Raw genomic sequence first — 15,277 nt, 5'->3', positions numbered from 1 at the left:
GGGGGGGGGGGGGGGCGGGCGCGCGCGTCAGTGATGAGGAACCGGTGAGGTGTGGCGCACTGGACAGCAGATGCACATGCACACGCATATGTGTATACATATGCACATGTACATGCTCTCTCGCGCCTTTGTTGACAAAAGATGGACGACGCACGAGGAGGTGGGACTGCTCAGAGGTGATGGCCTGGCCCTTGGTGCAGATGGTGAAATCGCGCTGGAGGGTAACAACACCTGTGGAAGGGAGGCGGGGAGCAGAGTGAAGGGTGGCGTGTGCACGTGGGTGGGCAGGGGGGTTAGAGAAGGTGGTCCACAGAGGCCGCACACACAGCGGTCGACACCGCAGCCCTCGGGAGCAGTGGCAGCATGACGCACCCTGAACAAGGCTGGTGGGCATGCCAAGCTGACGGAGGGTGGGCTCCATGGGATGGGCCACGGGGTTGATGCCACGGAAAACCGGGCCTGTGATCGTAGGGAGGTGCGCATGTGCACAGATGCGGCAAAAGGGGGAAAAGAAAAAGGCACAGCCAAGGCACCGCAGCGAGGAGGGTCGTCAGAGCATGTGGACGGGCGAGCGACGGCGGCGAGAGCCAAGCAGAGGGCTTCGATGGATGCCCCCCCAGCGAGGGAGAGAGGGAGAGAGGGAGAGAGAGAGAGGGAGAGAAAGAGAGGGGGGGTACATACCGGCGGACAGCTCGATGGTCTCAGAGGCGATGGCACCAGCGCGAGCATAGTCGGTCTTGGAGAAGGTGGCAAAGTAGCTAACACACAGGGGGGGGGGGGGGGGGGGAGGGCATACACACTGCGGGCCGATGGATGCAACAATGCGGGCTCGCCATTTGGGCGATATTTTCTCCCTCCCTCCCTCTCCCGCCCTCGATGCCGATCGTCGGGCCCACTGCGCATCAGAGCACGACACACGTGCACAAGGAAGAAAAAAGGCACAGGATCCATGTCCGACAAGCAGCAGCTGAATCCTGTCTCGTGGCATGCGTCGGGCGCAGGGGGCGCAGGGGGGGGGGGGGGGGGGGGGGCGAGAGACAGGGGCAGCACACATGTGCAGGCATGGGTCAGGGGGATCCGCAATTGCGCGGGCATGTGCGCGCGCTCACGCAATGCGCTACACATCGCCAGGTGGGAAATGGCGACACCAGGGAGGAACGCACTCGACGATCTCATCGTGCGGGCGGTTGGTCAGCAGGAGACCAACATTGCCGACCAGACGGCGGCCGATCTCCGCCAGGCCGGGGTGCGGCTCGTCCGAGAGGGCCACACCGAAGGCCTTGGACATGACGCGGTTCTTGCCGAAGAAGAAGCGCGAATCCGGCAGGTCGGCACGAATGTCCTTCAGGAAGGTGTTGCGCATGTGCTCGACGGAGAAAAGATAGATGTTGTTGAAGCGCTCGATGGCCTCCTGGATCTCGGTAATGAGGTTCTCCTTCTGCTCACGGCCACGCTTGGTGGTGTTGGTCAGGGAGACTGCGGGAGGGGGACACACATGCCGTGGGCTTCAAGTTAGGTCGGTGCACAGGGCGGGTGTCTTTTTTTTTTTTCGGCCTCCTTGTCTGCCACTCGCGGCTGGCGGGGGGTGCCGACACATATACATGTATCGTCTCTTGGGGGCAGGTAGGAGGCTGGATGGCACAGGGCCACGTACCGAGCTTCGCGCGGCGGGAGCGGGCCATTGTTCCTAAGGTCGGAGATTCCGGGGGGTAATGCTCACTGGGCAAGTGGCAAAGGCAGATTGGGGCGTGTGAGTCGGGGAGGGAGGGAGGGTGGGAGGAGGAGCGGACGGAGCAACGGGGGGAGGGGAAAGGAGAGGGACAAAGTGCCAGTCGGGGGGATCTGAGGAGAAAGAGGGACGCGGGAAGAAAGAGGGCAGCAAGAAACCTGGGACAGTCGGGGGAAGGAGTGGGGCAGGGGGCATATGGTAGGGGACCGGGCCGGGAGTTGCCTTGCTTGCGGGGCCCTATGAACCCTCACCTGCCACTCTCCCACCGGGGGCTGTGTGCCTCTGGGCTCCGGGGTCGGGGGGTGTGCGGGCGCTGGGCCCGGCCACGCGTTGCTGCCCGGGTCTCGCCCACCCCCCTGCCCGCGTGTACCCCCCCCACGCGAACCCCCCCCCCCCCCTCCCCCCGCCTCCCGTTTCCCGTCACGCCCCCCGCCGTCGTCCTCTCGACCACCCGGTGCAGAGAAGATCGTTTCCGGGCGGGCGGGAGACGCCGCGAGGGGATCGTCCACGCGTATCTTTCCACATGATCATAAGTGCCAACGATCAGTTCGATCGGCGGCTGAGCCGTCTTGCGTTCCATGTCCCATTTCCCTCGGGGAGAAAGAGCGCCGTTGTGTGTTGGAGAACGCGGGGGAGAATCCCTTTTTGTACATGCATTTATTTATTGCCTCCCAGGGGGTATTATTATTGGAGGGGGAGGAGATTTCCCGCCCTCCTTCGAGAGAAACAGCTGGACCGAGGGAGGTCTCCAATCGGCCGTGTGTTGAGCCTCGCTTTTCCTCCTTGCCACGCCGCCATGCGCATCCCCCTCCCCTTCCTGGGGGAGGGAAAAGTGGGCGGCGGCGGAGGAGGAGGAGGAGGAGGGGGGAAGACCGTGCTGGCGTGCGAGGGGAATACACGCAGCGCGAGACCGGCGTGCACACCCACAGGCGGGGTCATGCACCATGCCGACTTCTTATTCCACTCACCCGACCACCGGGACCGGGAAGAGAGTCGAAACACTGGCTGCGGAGCCCAGAATCAGAGAAATAAAGCTGCTCGGGGGAATGGGGCTCGATGACTGAGCCTCCAGGCTGGCCTTGTGCTTGGGAGCCGCGTCAGCCGGCCGGGCCACGCCGATGTCGCCGAAAGGCGCGTCGATGCCGGCCCCGGTGGACATGGTCAGGCGCCCGGCAAAGTGGCGGATGCGCAGGCGCACACTGGCGGCCGACTCATCCCCAGGCCCATGGTGGATGCCCTCCAGCTCGGGGCTGCCAGCATCAGGAGAAGCGGTCGTTCCGCGAATGCGCGTGGCACCCTCCTCCGGCACCAGCATCGAGTGAACCAAGGCCGCCAGGGCCGGCGCCACCGAGGCCACATTCCCACCGGGAGCGAAGGACGAGGCCAGAGACAGGTGCTCCATGGCACGCTGCGACTGCCCCAGCGCAACTGCAAGGATGGACAGCTGAAGGGTGGAGTTGAGAGCCCATGTGATTTGGAGGCGGGGCAGGAGAAAGACCGGGAGCAGGAGATAGAGGGAAAGACCGGTTAGCGGGGGGGGGGGGGGGGGGGGCGAGGCACAGCGAGGCGATCTGGCTCTGGTAAGATGCACGCGGTGACGATCCACGTACCGTGAGCCAAACGCGCGCCGCATAGGTGCGGTCATCCAGCTGGGCCGACTTCACCAGGGTGGAGATGAAGTCCAGGCACTTCTGGGCTTCGGACACCAGGCTTGACTGCTCCAAATATCCGGGACTGGCAGCCACCAACAGGAGGATATACACATGCGTGGCCACCAGCCAGGCGTTAAGCTTCACCATGCCGGGAGCCTTGGCCTTGGCCACCAGGGCGAATGCCTGCTTGAGATGCTGACCCGACGCACGGAGCAGCTGGTCGGCCTCCTCCTCGCGAGTCCCGTCGAAGGAGCACTGGCACGCCAGCGACGCCTCGATGATGGCCTCCTGGAAATGGAAGCTGCGTGCCCCAAATGGGTGTCAGTTTGCGGAGCACCATGCGCATGTGCATCGGCGCATGTGGATGGCGGCGCGGCAGGGGGAAAAAAAAGAAGGAAAAAGCAGGAGCCGCGTGTGCGATGGTATGCGGCACGAGAAAACGCCGGAGGCTGGCAAAACATACACAGGATCCGGATGGGCATGCTCCCCATCGACATGACAGGCTGCCTGGGCCGCGAGGCACGCACGCCAAGCGGAGGCCAATCCACCAGCCATCGGCCGATTGGTCTCCTGGTCATTGCGCAAGCCCACAAGCGACACGGCATCTGGCGTGGTCAGGAGCATGGTAAGCAGGTACCAAACCGACCGGCGAATGACCGCCAGCTCGGGGTACTTGGCGTCCGGAAGGTCGCCGGAAGTGCGGCACACCAGGGCCGCGCGCCGGGCAAAGAAAATGGCGCGGGCAATCTGCCAGGGTCGGAGAGGGCCCCCTCCCCCCCCCCCGGAGAAAGAAGGCACATCAGGTCAGCATCTGCCATTCATGGGCAAGACAGAACGGGGACATGTATGCGTGGGTGACAGGGTCCCATGTTCCAAGGTCGGCCCATCTCGCGACTGGGCAACGTACGTCGCGCTTCTCCGAATGCGCCAGGCCAAGGTGGTACAGGCTGGAGGCGATGACAAAGAGCCAATTGCCATCGCGATCCGCCAAATTGACAGTCTCAAGTTGGTCGGCGTCCGCAATCTCAGCCGGCAGGACTTCCTCCAGGAGGTCGGCCACGCTGGCGAGCAGGGCCTGACGCGCGGGGCCCCCATACGGCAGATCATCCCCAGGAGTGGCGACCACCCGGTGGCCGAGGGCCAGGGCGGCCAGTCGGACCGCCGGGTCCGCGCCACGGGCCAGATGCAGCTGGCACACGGCCGCCCCATGAGCCAGCGATGCCCGTAGCAGGGCCAAATCCACGCGACCAGCAGCCGGGGCAGCGTCCCCCGGAGCCAGACGCCCAAGAGCACGAGTCAAGGCATGGAAGGCGCCCAGAGCCAGCCCCGCGGCCGTGGCAAGATAGTACTGCGGCTCGGCGGTCGCCGGGTCACTGGGGACCAGAGGCGGAAGCGTGGCCGGGCCGAGGCGCACCGCGTCGGCTTCGGCATCCACCTGCGCCAGATGCACCAAGGCCGCCGTGCGCAGGGCCGCCGACAGGATGTGCGCCTGCAACAGGCTGCACCAACTGTCCTCCGACCCCAAGGTCAGGGGCTGGTCGGCAGAGGAGGTGCCCAACTCCATCTGGAGAAGTCCGGCGCTCTTCAGCTCGTTGGCCGAGGCAAGGGGGCTGGGACGCCACAGGGTGAGCACGGAGGGAGGAGGGGGGGGGGGGGGAAGGATGGAAGAGGTCGAACAGCAGGCACAGGGTGGACAGAGGGACGCACTAGTTGCTCCGGAGAAGGGCCAAGGCGAAGAAGAGCCGGCAGTTGTCGGCCTGCTGGCGCAGTTCGGCCGAACCGCCGGACATGTAGGCCGCACGGGAGAGGACGGTACGAGTGCGCAGCCCAGCCAGCAGGGTCATCGTTTGGAGGCTCTCCTCGGCCAAGCTGTGGCGGCCCGTGTGCTGGAGTCGCTCGAGGGCAACCTGCGTCACCAGCGGCGCCAGGCAGCCCGGGGCCGTGCCAAAGTCCTGCATCAGGTCCAGACCGAGAATCGGCCCGGCCAATTGAAGACCGGCCTCGAGAATGCCGAGCGCCTGTTCAACCGACAGGGGCCACATGTCGTGGCGCGACTCGAAGTCCAGCGAGATGTACTGCAGCCAGGGGAGGGCGTGAGCCAGACACATGGCGTACAGGGGAAGAGGATCGGAGCTACATGGGCATGGGTTGCGTGTGCATACATAAAATTACATACATGTAGATCCATGTATATGCATGTGTGTGGTCAGCAGGTGTAACTCAGGCGAAGGGGCACATGCATGGACAGGACACGTACCTGCCGCGCTCCTGGGACAGGGCAAGCAGTTGGGTGAAAAGCGCCAACACGGAGACCAGCCGCCGCGGGTCCGTGGCTGGGATCAGGAACTTGCCCTGAGGGAAAGTCCCCTCCAGTGGACGATCCAGCTGGGGAACATTGTACAGCCAGGGGTACTCGCCGATTTGATTCTCCTCGAAGAGGGTGAAGGCGTGGCCACACTGGATGGAGTTGTCGCTGGTTGGCGACCCGAAGGACACCCAGTGCATGAGCGACAGGTAGTCTCGGCAGGCGGAGAGAGCGCCAGCAAGGTCACTGCATGTGCAGGCGCGAGAGTGTGAGTTGCATGTCTACACGGTCGATCTCCTGCCCCCCGTGCCGTCTCTCGCCCCTTTGACAAAGGGCAATGAGCATGGCTGATGTCGGCTGTTTTTTCCTCTCTCTCCCTCTCTCTCTCTCTCTCGGACAGGGACGTACGTGTCAGCCCAAAGGGCAAAAATGCGCAGGTAGAGGACGGCCTCCAGCCAGACAGAGGCTTGGCGACGCTTGACCGGGTCAGTCAAGCCACGCAGAAGGTCAACCATGGGCATCTGCTCGGCATTCAGGCTGAGCAGGCTCAGATCCGGGAAGATGAGCGCCCGAAGCAGAAGCAGCACCGAGTCGAGGGCGAGTGCGGCCGCATGGAAGTGCCCGTCGGAAAAGAGCGCCAGGCCTGCGGAGAAGACAAAGCGGGAGGGTGTCAGATGGCAGAGAGAGAGAGAGAGGGGGAGAGGGAGGAAGGGACTGAAAGCAGCAGGAAAAGGGAACACGCGCAAACGGCATGCCTATGCACAGGCATGCACGCACCGTTGCCAAAGCAGGCCATCAGCCAGGGCAGAGTGAAGCTCGGAACAGCGATGTCCCCGGACACGGAGGTGTCCTTCGGGCCAACACTCCACGGGAGGGCGCCGTCAAACTTGGGCTGCTCGCCAAACCGAGTCCCAGAAATGGCTGCCATATAGGAAATAGCCGACCGGAGTCGCGTCACATCGACATCCTCCGCCAAACGCAGGGCCGCAAGTTCGGCCAAAAGACCGGAGGTACGCGCGCCCAGGGGATCTTCCATGGCAGCGACATGGGCATCGTCTGCCGCAATCAAAGCGTCGGCCGCCTCCTCCGAGTCGTCGGCGTAGTCAGGCTGGGGAATGCTCTTGGCAGCCACGCCCGGGAGCGGACCAAAGCGCAAGCCAAACCGAGCATCGATATTGGCCAGGTCGAGGGCCACCTCATTGGGACCGAGATTGGCCTCCGACGGCTGGACCGGGACATGGAAATGCGTCTGGAGCAAACCCCCGAGCGTCTCACCGAGAGACACCGCCAAAGCCACGAGCTTCAGGTAGTCTTGACCATTTTGCGATCACCACATGACATCTGAGAATTAGCGCACTGCAGAGACGGCACACGATCGGGGCAAAAGAGGATCGCCGATGGCGGCTTGCGGAAAACGGTACCCTGTCCCTCGGTCCGGAGCATGCGACCGGCCTGGGCCTTGGCAGATGTGGCATTGGCCAAGAGGACATCCAGGTTCACCTGTGCGCGGGCGAGCGCGTTCTTTTGATCGACGGTCATCGTCGGACTGGCCATGCTTTCCCGTGTCTTCTTTGTGCGGAGTGTGAGCGGGGTGGTGCTAGTGGTATGTGTGCTAGTGGTATGTGTGTGTGTGGGGCGGGGGGGGGGGGAAGGGAGATTGGAAGGGAGGAGAGTGAGAGGAAAGATGGGGTCTGAGGGGGGAACAGGAGGAAAGGCTCAAGGCGCGCCGTTTTCAACACGGCCACCTGGCAGGACGACAAGGGAGAAAGGAAAGGGAGGTGGTTATGGCAGGAGGGCCGGAGGAAACGCCCATGCCCCCCTGCCGGCCCTCCACCCTCTCGTCGAGAGTAGGAGGGGGTGGGGCGGTTGGTCCGCCCCGTCATCTCCTCTGTCTGTCCCACTGCATTGGCCGCCTTGCCACTTTTGCCTCGCACCTTGGTGGTGTGGTGCAAGGCCACCGTTTCCTTTCCCGAGAGAGGCCCTTGGGCTCCTGCTGCTTGCAGGGAGAGACGGACCAAAAACAAGATGGCCAGCTCCACCAGATTGCGGCCGATGCCCGGGAGCCATTCCCCCACATGCCAACGCCCCACGTTCCAGAGTCATGCTGTAGTCTCGATTAAGTAACCCTGCGACGAGCACCCCTGACCGCCTTCTTTTTCGGAGAAGTGCCGGGATTTTGGGCTATTAAGGCGGAAAGGGGCACGCAGGGAGGCAGGAAGGGGGGGGGGGGGGGGCATGGGGGCCTGTTTGCGGATCTGCCCGTTTGCCTGTGCGGTGTGTGTGTGTGTGTGTGCACGCACGAACGCATGTATGCATGTTTATATGTATATTTTCGGGGGATGTCTCAACCGAAGTGTGAAAGGAGGAAGGGGAGAGAAGAATACAAGAGGGAAGGAGGGGAGGGGGAGGGAGCGTGCACGCAAGAGTGTCAGGCGCGTGGCGCACGTTGATTTGGTGGAAAAGGGGAGTAGCCCCCCCTCCGGGAAGAGGAGAGGAGTACTCGGCAGAATAAATCGCTGGAAGGGGGAGGAGAGCCGGTGCTCTGGGACCATGCCTTGTGGACAGATGGCAGCTGCATCAGCTGCAGGCCACGGAGAGTCGCCTGACAGTTCCGGGGAAATTAATGCCCAAGTGTCTTTCCCACACTCAAAGAGCGGAGGAAGTGGAGAATGTGCCCGACACACGCAGCAGAGCTGGCTCCCCTTCCCCGCCCCACATCTCTGCTCTGCCAGGAAGAGGGTGTGCTGCGGTACATCGTCCACAGGGAGAGATAGCGCCCCACCAAGGGAGCGTGTCCGCTCTGGCGCGGCGACCACACATTGCAATTGGCTCAATGGCGGTAAGGGGCACCGCCAGGGGGCCGGCTGGCGCTGCCGGCGCCGTAGCCACTGGCCCCGGGATATGCGGAGCTCCCGCCAGGCCCAGGGTACGCCGGGCCGCCACCAACACCCGGGTAGGCGGAGCCCCCGCCGGCGCCGGCACCGGGGGCGCTGCTCCGATAGTAATCGGTCGGCGCGCCATACGAGGGGGTAGTCCCGCCACCAGGCCCGCCAGCGCCAGCACCATACATCGGCGCATGTGACGAGTAGGAGGGGGTCGCGCCGCCGCCATAGCTGGGGGTAGCACCTCCCCCATAGCTGGGAGTGGCCCCACCACCATACCGGCCGGCACCATATCCCTGTGCCTGTCCGGGGAAGGGAAGAACGATGCCGGACACCTGCTGTCCACCTGGGCGGACCTGTTGACTGTGTGTGTGTGTGTGGGGGGGGGGGGGGGGTTAGAGATGGCGGAGCGAGTGGCGACCAGCATGCGAAAGGCACATGTGCGGACACAAGAAAAGGGGGAGGCGAAATGGGAACATACCCTTGCTGGATGCTCGACCGCGGGAGCTCCACCTCCAGACGCTTGCTGGGGATGAACACCCGGACGCGGTCGCCCTGGGGGAGAACCCGGCGAATGGTGGCCACCGCTCCCTTGTGCAGACCGCCAACAATGGTCACCTGCTGGTTGAGCAGCGGGTCGCGCCGACCGCGGAAGGGATCTCCACCAGACATGCCGCCGCCACCGCCCATCATCATGCCAGGAACCCCGAGACCGGGAGCCATCATGCCGGGAGGGCCGGTGGGAACCGGCGGCCGGAAGCTGGTGTCCTGAATGAGCTGCACCTGGTTCTGGTAGGCGGTGAAGACTCCGGAGTTGACGCGAATATCATTGGCCACCAAAAAGATGGCCTGATTGAAAATGTGAAGCACCGAGGCTTGGCGGTCCTGGTGCAAGACAAGCCCCACCCGACAAAGGGAGGACCACCAGCCGGGGGGATCCACAATTCAAGGAGGGGGGGGGGCGTGGCCATCAGCATGTGGCGGAATTGCGGAGGATGAACATTGGCCACTGCGCGGGCTGCTCACCACCGAGGCAGTAGACCGACATCGGAGGGGCGCACCTTGTTTGGGCCCTCGAGCACCCGAACTTGACTGCGGACAGAGATCCGGCCGCCATTAATGTCCCGGGCGAACTTCTTGGTGTTGGATGTCGTAGCAACAACGTCACTCTCGGCAACGCTGCGCGACACGCCACGGTGATCGATCACCCGCAAGTGCTGACCGTCGACGGCCAGCACAACAGCTGCGGTTGTTCCACTGAGCAGGGAGGGAGGGAGGGAGGGAGGGAGGGAGGGAGGGAGAAAGGAAGGGGAGAAAGGAAGGCAGAGGCAGCACAGCATGTCAGATCCACGCGTGAGTTGGCACGGGCAAAGGGTGACTGAAGTTGGTGGAGGGACTCGGCAAAAGCATGTTCGTGCATGTGCCAGAGAGAATGGCAAAACGCACTCAAGCAGGACCATATCCAAGTGGCGGAAGCGTCCAGCCGAGGAGAGCGACGTCGACGTCTCATTGGTCAGGGTCAAGTCCCGAGTGAAGACCTCGATCTCGGTGCGCTGGATATCCGTCGTGATTCGGGCGATGTCGCCCTGGACATCCAACACAATACCTACGTCGATCAGATGGCGCACACGCGCACACACGCACGGCCAGGAGGAGGGTCAGGATCCAAGGGATTGGCGGCTCGGGGGATGCCGGAGAGGGAAAAGGGCCACCCCACGCCGAGATGATGCACATACCAGTCTGGTTGTTATGGCCACCACGAATGACCTTGACCTTGTCACCACTACGGAAGAACTTCTGCAGCTGGTTGGCCACGAATTTGGTGCGAATGAGCTTCTGCCCGCTCTTGCCCCGGACGATGGACATGCCAATGGCCGAGGCCACCGACTCGACGCCGGCCATGCTGGTGACTTCCAGCCGGACGGCCACCGCGCCGCTGGATTCGATGGTTTCCACGTAGCCAGTGGCATTGCGCAGGTCGCCCCGCAGGACGATAATCGGGTCACCGATGCGCAGGTTCTTGGCCGCGATCTGGATGGTGTCCGAGCCGGAGTCGCCGGTGGTGGAACTCAGAGAGGCGAGCTCCTTCGAGGTGACTGTGTGGTGTGGCATGGGCAGGGAGAAGGCAGGAGGGAAGGGTGAGTGGGGGAGGGGGGGGGGAGGGAGAAAAAAAAGTTCCCAAAGAAAGCAGACGAGCAGGTCATGGCACAGGCAAAAGGAGGCCCAAGGATGGCAGCCGTGCAGCAGGCTGGCTCACGTACTCTCGCCCTTCTCGGCCTTGAGGAACCACTCGCGCTCATCCAGGGTCGGCTTGACGTCGCGGGTGATCTACATGCATGCGGACACATGGATTGCATCGGCGAGCGGGATGGGAAAGGTGAGATGAGAGGGGCAAAGCGAAGGGGTGCACATTCGGTGGAGGAAAGATCCCCAAATGACAGGGCATGGGCTGGGAGTGGACGCACCAGGTTCTTGGTGTTGAAGATCTTCAGCAGGAGACCCTTGCTGGAGTAGTACTCACCAGCGAACTCATAGCGGTCATCCTCGGTCTTGCGGATGTGATGGCCATGTTTGCTGTGTGGTGGAGGGGAAGGCGATCGAGAAGGGGGAGGCGTCCCAGGTGATTAGAGGCAAGTTTTTGGGAGGAGGGAGGGAAGGGAGGGGAAGGGGGGAGGGGGGGGGGAGCGAAAAAGAGTGCCAGAGAGGGTCCTCGAGTGGTGAGCAAAAGAGGAGTCCCTTTGGGCGTGAGACACACGCACCGAATCTCCTCCGGGTCGAAGAAGCGCAGAGGCGGGCGGAACTGCTCGCGCTTCTGTGGAGGCGTGAGCCACACACCCACACCCAAGTCCATGCATGGCAAATGGTCAGTCACCAGGTGGATGCATGAGGAAAAAGGAGGAAGTAGAGGAAGTAGCGGAGGAGAGAGAGGAGGAGGGAGACGGCCATGTCAAAGCCATGGATCTGCCCCCCCCCCCCCCCCCCGCATGCCATCGTGCGCACCGCATCCTTGGCTGGGCGATCGCGCGCCAGGTTCGAGTAATCGATACGTGGAACAAGCTTCACATGCACGCGCAGGGAGTTGTCATCGGCACGGATGACCTGGGCCAGGTCTCCGCGGTGGTGGCCGGACCGGATGCGCACGAAGTCATTCGGAGCCAGTTCCGTATTCTCGATGGGCTTGGTCTCCAGGACCTGGGTCATGTCCGAGACCGGGACCATCTCCACCTGGTTCACGCGCCGGACCAGCAGGGAGCTGATGTCCTCGCAGGCGGTCTTGACCGCCTGGCTGGTGTAGCCCTCGACATAGATGTAGCCACAGCCACGCTCGGTGGCCACGGCACTGTAGATGACGAAGTCGTCCGAGCCGAAAGCAATGGACTTGACCGTCAGCTGCCGACACGCCAGGAACTCCTTGCCTCGCATGCAAGGCACCTTCCAGAGCTTGGGCTGGCGCTTGTTGGAGGCAACCGGCAGCCGGCTGAGCAGCGTATCTCCGGTATCCTCGGAGTCCGATACGACATAGTCCTCGGCATCGTGGCGCCCGTACGAGGATTCCAGTCGACGGATGGTCATCTGCGAGTTGTCATAGTCACGCCGCATGTGGTCGCGGTTGAGTTGGCTGTGGCATGGGTGGTCGGGCGGTCGGGCGGTCGGGCGGTCGGGCGGTCGGGCGGTCGGAGGGAGGGGCGGCCATCAAAGGGGGAAGAGGAGGAGAAAGGAGACGGAGAGAAAGGGCGCCATCGACATGCATGCATGCGTGCGTGCGCGCGCGCGTGTGTGTGAGTAAGAGGGCGATTGTGAAGAGGACAAAGTCAGTGGCGGTGGGGGAGTTTAAGCCGGCCAGGGAACGCACCGCGCGGCGGCAGCCGACGCCCGCTGCTCAGCCTCGGCGGCAGCATCATAGAGACCCTCCTCCGGCTCGTCGGAGTAGTAGTCCTCATCCTCCTCGTCGGAGTCACCGACATCGGCCGCGTCATCAAAGAGGCTGGAGGTGCGCGACTTGCCGGATTTCTTCTTCTTCTTGCTGGATGCCTTGTCCACGGCAGACGAGCCGGACTCCCTGCTGGAGGACTTGCGCCTGCTGCTGGACGTCTTGCTGGAGGACTTCCGGCTGGCCCGGCGCGACTCCTCGTAGTCCTCCTCGCTGAGGTCGCCATCGGACTCATAGTCCTCATCGGCCTCCTCGACATCCTCCTCGAAGAGGGAGGCCGAGGTGGTACGGCGACTCTTGCGAGGGCGCCGGTGCTGGTCCTCCTCATAGTCCTCCTCGGCGTCGTCATCCGAATAGTCGTCGTCCTGGTCATCATAGTCGTCACGCGCGCGGTCCCGACGCTTGGACTTGCGCGAGGAGGACCCACCGCTGCTGGATCCCCGCCGAGGGGAGTAGTCATCATCTAGGTCGTCCTCCTCGCCGGCCGAGCGGTAGTCATCATCTTCACCACCATCGGAGTCGTAGGCGCTCGAGCGGCGCTCGCGGTCGGCATCGCCGTACGAGCGGGAGTGCGAGGACCGGGCCATGGTTGTGGGGTGTGATGCTCTCTTTCTCGGGGAGCGAGAGGAGGGAGGCGCGGCGCGTGGATGAGGGGGGAGGGGAAGGGGGGAGGGGGGGGGGGAGAGATGGAAGAGCGGCGTGTTTCTGCAGGAATGCGGACGGGCGGACGGGCGGAAGGAGGGTAGGGGTGTGGCGCGGTGTGCGAGTCACAGGAAGGGGGGGGGGAGGCTCGATGCCCGCCCCTCCGGGCCCACCGGTTAGGAGGGATCTTTAAATAGCCCGGCGCCGCGCCCTCCCGGGGAAGCACTTTCGTTCGCAGAGGCGTCAGGGAGGGCGGTCTGGCCAGACCCGGGTCGGCGCGCCGGGGCGAGGGGCGGTTGTTCCCGTCCGTTGGCCAGCGAGGCCCTGGGGGCGCGCTTGGCGGCTCGAATTCCCGCCTGCGCCGCCTGCGCCACCTGCGCCGCCTGCCTGGTGCCATTGCGTCGACAAACCATCGGCTCGTCGTCCTCCTCCTCCTCCTCCAGGGGCCCCTCTCTCGCCGCCCAGGACCCGGGGGCCTTCCATTTGGCTGGACCGCGCGTTTTCCTTCCTTGCTTTGTCCCCCTCTCCCTACAGACCCCCTCATGGGCCGAGAGACAGACAGCCACCGGCCGCTTGCTCAGGCCTCGGAGAGCCTGCCCGGCTCGGATGCCGGCGCACGCCCGACTATGGCCCCCCCCCCCCCTGTCCCTGCCGGGGCGACGAGTGTGCAGCGGCGCGTTGAAGAAAGTCTGTATGCGGGAGCGCGCGCGCGCGCCCGCACGGTGGGAGGGCCCGTTCCGACCAGGCACCAGGCGCCAATGTTTAACATATAGGTGCCAACGATCATGGACCATCTGGTGGCGAATCCGTTGGGGTCTCGGGGATCTAGCCCGGGCCTAGGCCCGGTGACTGGGCATGTGCCCCTCTCCCCGTACTTTCCGGGGGGGAGGGGGGGGGGCAAAGAACGGTGAAAGACGCGTGTGCGGGCATAACGCTTCAGGGCGTGAGAGGGGCACTGGGGGTGCGCGGAGGGGGGGGGGGACGGACGCAAGGCAAAAGATGGGCCACTTTCTGAGGTCTTTTTTATTATTATTATTTTCCCCATGCTCGAGGGGGTGGGGGAGATGAGCTGGTGGCACATGCGGGCGTTTGTGTGAGCTCTATATACGGCCGTCTTCGAGGGCGCGGGTCAAGCCGCCATCAGGCGGAGCACCGCACAATGGAGGAGAGGGTGACTGTTTGGAGGGGGAGTCTCCCAAAGGGAAGTATGAGCGTGTAACGCGGCGGGCAAGCGAGCAGGCGAGAGATGGAGGGGGAGCCCCAGCAGCAAGGGGAGGCTGGTCCATGGACCGAGAGCGTTTACTGCGCGAACTCGGTGGTCGGCGAGCCAAGGGGCGAGGAGTCCGAGGTCTCCTCCTGCTCGTCGGCGGTGGCCTCGGCGGCGTTCAGACCCAGGCGCTTCAAGCGAGTGACCATGGCGACTGTCTTCATGGCCGCACTGCGTAGGCGTGTGCGTGTGCGTGCGTGTGTGTGTGTGTGTGTGTGTGTGTTAAAAATTGGACGGGAGGGCACACGTTTGCACGTGCATCGGGGGAGGGGCAGGGGAGAGGCAGAGGATGGCGAGGAGGCAGAAGACAGCCGACACGCATGGAGGGAGATGGTCAGCGTGTGTGCTCCTCCGGGGGAGGGAGGAGGGGAGCACATATGTCGCTCGGGAGCGGCCAAGATATGAAAGGAAGACGCACCGGAGCTTGCGCCGCGCGTTGAACTTGGCCAGCTGAGTGGTGAAGGACTCATGGATGTCGATGTTGCTGGCGGAGCCGCCCTCCTGCGCGATCCACGGGTGGCGAAGGGCCTCCTCGGCGGTGAGGCGCTGGGCCGGATCCACGGTCAGCAGCCGGCGGATGAGATCCTTGGCCGAGTCGCTGATGTGCGACCAGTACTCCACGTGGAAGTCGAAAACACCGGCCATGATAGTCTGGAACAGGGTCGCCTGGTCCTCATCATAGAAAGGGGGGTAGCCACAGAGCAGGATATAGGCAATCACACCGATCGACCAGTTGTCCACGCTCTTGCCGTAGCCACACTGGCGAAGGATCTCCGGGGCTGGAGGTGGCGGCGAGATGTCAGCCGACAGTTGTGTTGCGCATGCGCATGGTGCGACCTCCCCTGTCCCCCCCCCCCCCCCCCCCCCCC

At 63.9% G+C, this 15,277-nt stretch overlaps 4 protein-coding genes across 5 annotated transcripts in view; all 4 read right to left on the bottom strand.

The window, feature by feature from the left end:
* The window catches only part of H696_00445 (hypothetical protein), a 2,509-nt gene extending 590 nt beyond the window's left edge, over window positions 1–1,919 (bottom strand). The window contains exons 1-6 of the mRNA XM_009494300.1: window positions 1,888–1,919; window positions 1,655–1,719; window positions 1,164–1,476; window positions 682–758; window positions 373–459; window positions 155–231 (exon numbers count right to left, since the gene is read on the bottom strand). Coding sequence (XP_009492575.1) covers window positions 155–231; window positions 373–459; window positions 682–758; window positions 1,164–1,476; window positions 1,655–1,682 — 582 coding nt within the window. The 5' untranslated portion in view covers window positions 1,683–1,719; window positions 1,888–1,919. The remainder of the gene's footprint in view (window positions 1–154; window positions 232–372; window positions 460–681; window positions 759–1,163; window positions 1,477–1,654; window positions 1,720–1,887) is intronic.
* A 654-nt stretch (window positions 1,920–2,573) lies between these two features.
* On the bottom strand, window positions 2,574–7,325 carry H696_00444. 2 transcript variants are annotated; one of them, XM_009494298.1, is made up of 9 exons: window positions 7,108–7,325; window positions 6,464–6,997; window positions 6,095–6,329; window positions 5,639–5,932; window positions 5,089–5,514; window positions 4,289–4,991; window positions 3,845–4,128; window positions 3,340–3,682; window positions 2,574–3,173 (listed from the first exon to the last, which is right to left on the bottom strand). In XM_009494298.1, the coding sequence occupies exons 1-9, from the start codon at window positions 7,238–7,240 to the stop codon at window positions 2,694–2,696; spliced, it is 3,432 nt and encodes a 1,143-aa protein (XP_009492573.1). In that variant the 5' UTR covers window positions 7,241–7,325; the 3' UTR covers window positions 2,574–2,693. The 2 variants fall into 2 exon arrangements, with proteins under 2 accessions (XP_009492573.1, XP_009492574.1); XM_009494299.1 differs by having other exon boundaries at window positions 3,845–4,991.
* Window positions 7,326–7,993: 668 nt separating this feature from the next.
* Window positions 7,994–13,166, bottom strand: H696_00443 (hypothetical protein). The gene is made up of 10 exons (XM_009494297.1): window positions 12,422–13,166; window positions 11,569–12,187; window positions 11,328–11,380; window positions 11,034–11,142; window positions 10,830–10,896; window positions 10,305–10,664; window positions 10,015–10,174; window positions 9,630–9,825; window positions 9,050–9,453; window positions 7,994–8,931 (listed from the first exon to the last, which is right to left on the bottom strand). Exons 1-10 carry the CDS (start codon window positions 13,084–13,086, stop codon window positions 8,517–8,519), a joined length of 3,048 nt encoding a protein of 1,015 aa, XP_009492572.1. The 5' UTR covers window positions 13,087–13,166; the 3' UTR covers window positions 7,994–8,516.
* Window positions 13,167–14,440: 1,274 nt separating this feature from the next.
* Window positions 14,441–15,237, bottom strand: H696_00442 (calcium/calmodulin-dependent protein kinase I; the record flags this gene model as incomplete). Its single annotated transcript, XM_009494296.1, has 3 exons — window positions 14,441–14,579; window positions 14,827–15,167; window positions 15,217–15,237. 3 exons carry the CDS (start codon window positions 15,235–15,237, stop codon window positions 14,441–14,443), a joined length of 501 nt encoding a protein of 166 aa, XP_009492571.1.
* Window positions 15,238–15,277: the final 40 nt, after the last annotated feature.

This window comes from Fonticula alba, assembly GCF_000388065.1.
Source record: "Fonticula alba strain ATCC 38817 unplaced genomic scaffold supercont2.1, whole genome shotgun sequence".
Classification (NCBI taxonomy): domain Eukaryota; order Rotosphaerida; family Fonticulaceae; genus Fonticula; species Fonticula alba.
Note: the sequence above shows the minus strand (reverse complement) of the source record. Positions and strands in the feature narration are given on the sequence as shown.

Excerpts from the sequence above, each read along its gene's own strand:
- H696_00443 (XM_009494297.1), bottom strand. The coding sequence starts at position 13,086 with ATGGCCCGGTCCTCGCACTCCCGCTCGTACGGCGATGCCGACCGCGAG. Across the intron at positions 11,381-11,568 it reads ATCGCCCAGCCAAGGATGCG|AAGCGCGAGCAGTTCCGCCC; the intron begins GTGCGCACGATG and ends ACGCCTCCACAG. Across the intron at positions 9,826-10,014 it reads TTGGATATGGTCCTGCTTGA|TGGAACAACCGCAGCTGTTG; the intron begins GTGCGTTTTGCC and ends CTCCCTGCTCAG.
- H696_00444 (XM_009494298.1), bottom strand. The coding sequence starts at position 7,240 with ATGGCCAGTCCGACGATGACCGTCGATCAAAAGAACGCGCTCGCCCGC. Across the intron at positions 6,330-6,463 it reads GATGGCCTGCTTTGGCAACG|GCCTGGCGCTCTTTTCCGAC; the intron begins GTGCGTGCATGC and ends TCTTCTCCGCAG. Across the intron at positions 4,992-5,088 it reads GCCCTTCTCCGGAGCAACTA|CCCCCTTGCCTCGGCCAACG; the intron begins GTGCGTCCCTCT and ends GTGGCGTCCCAG.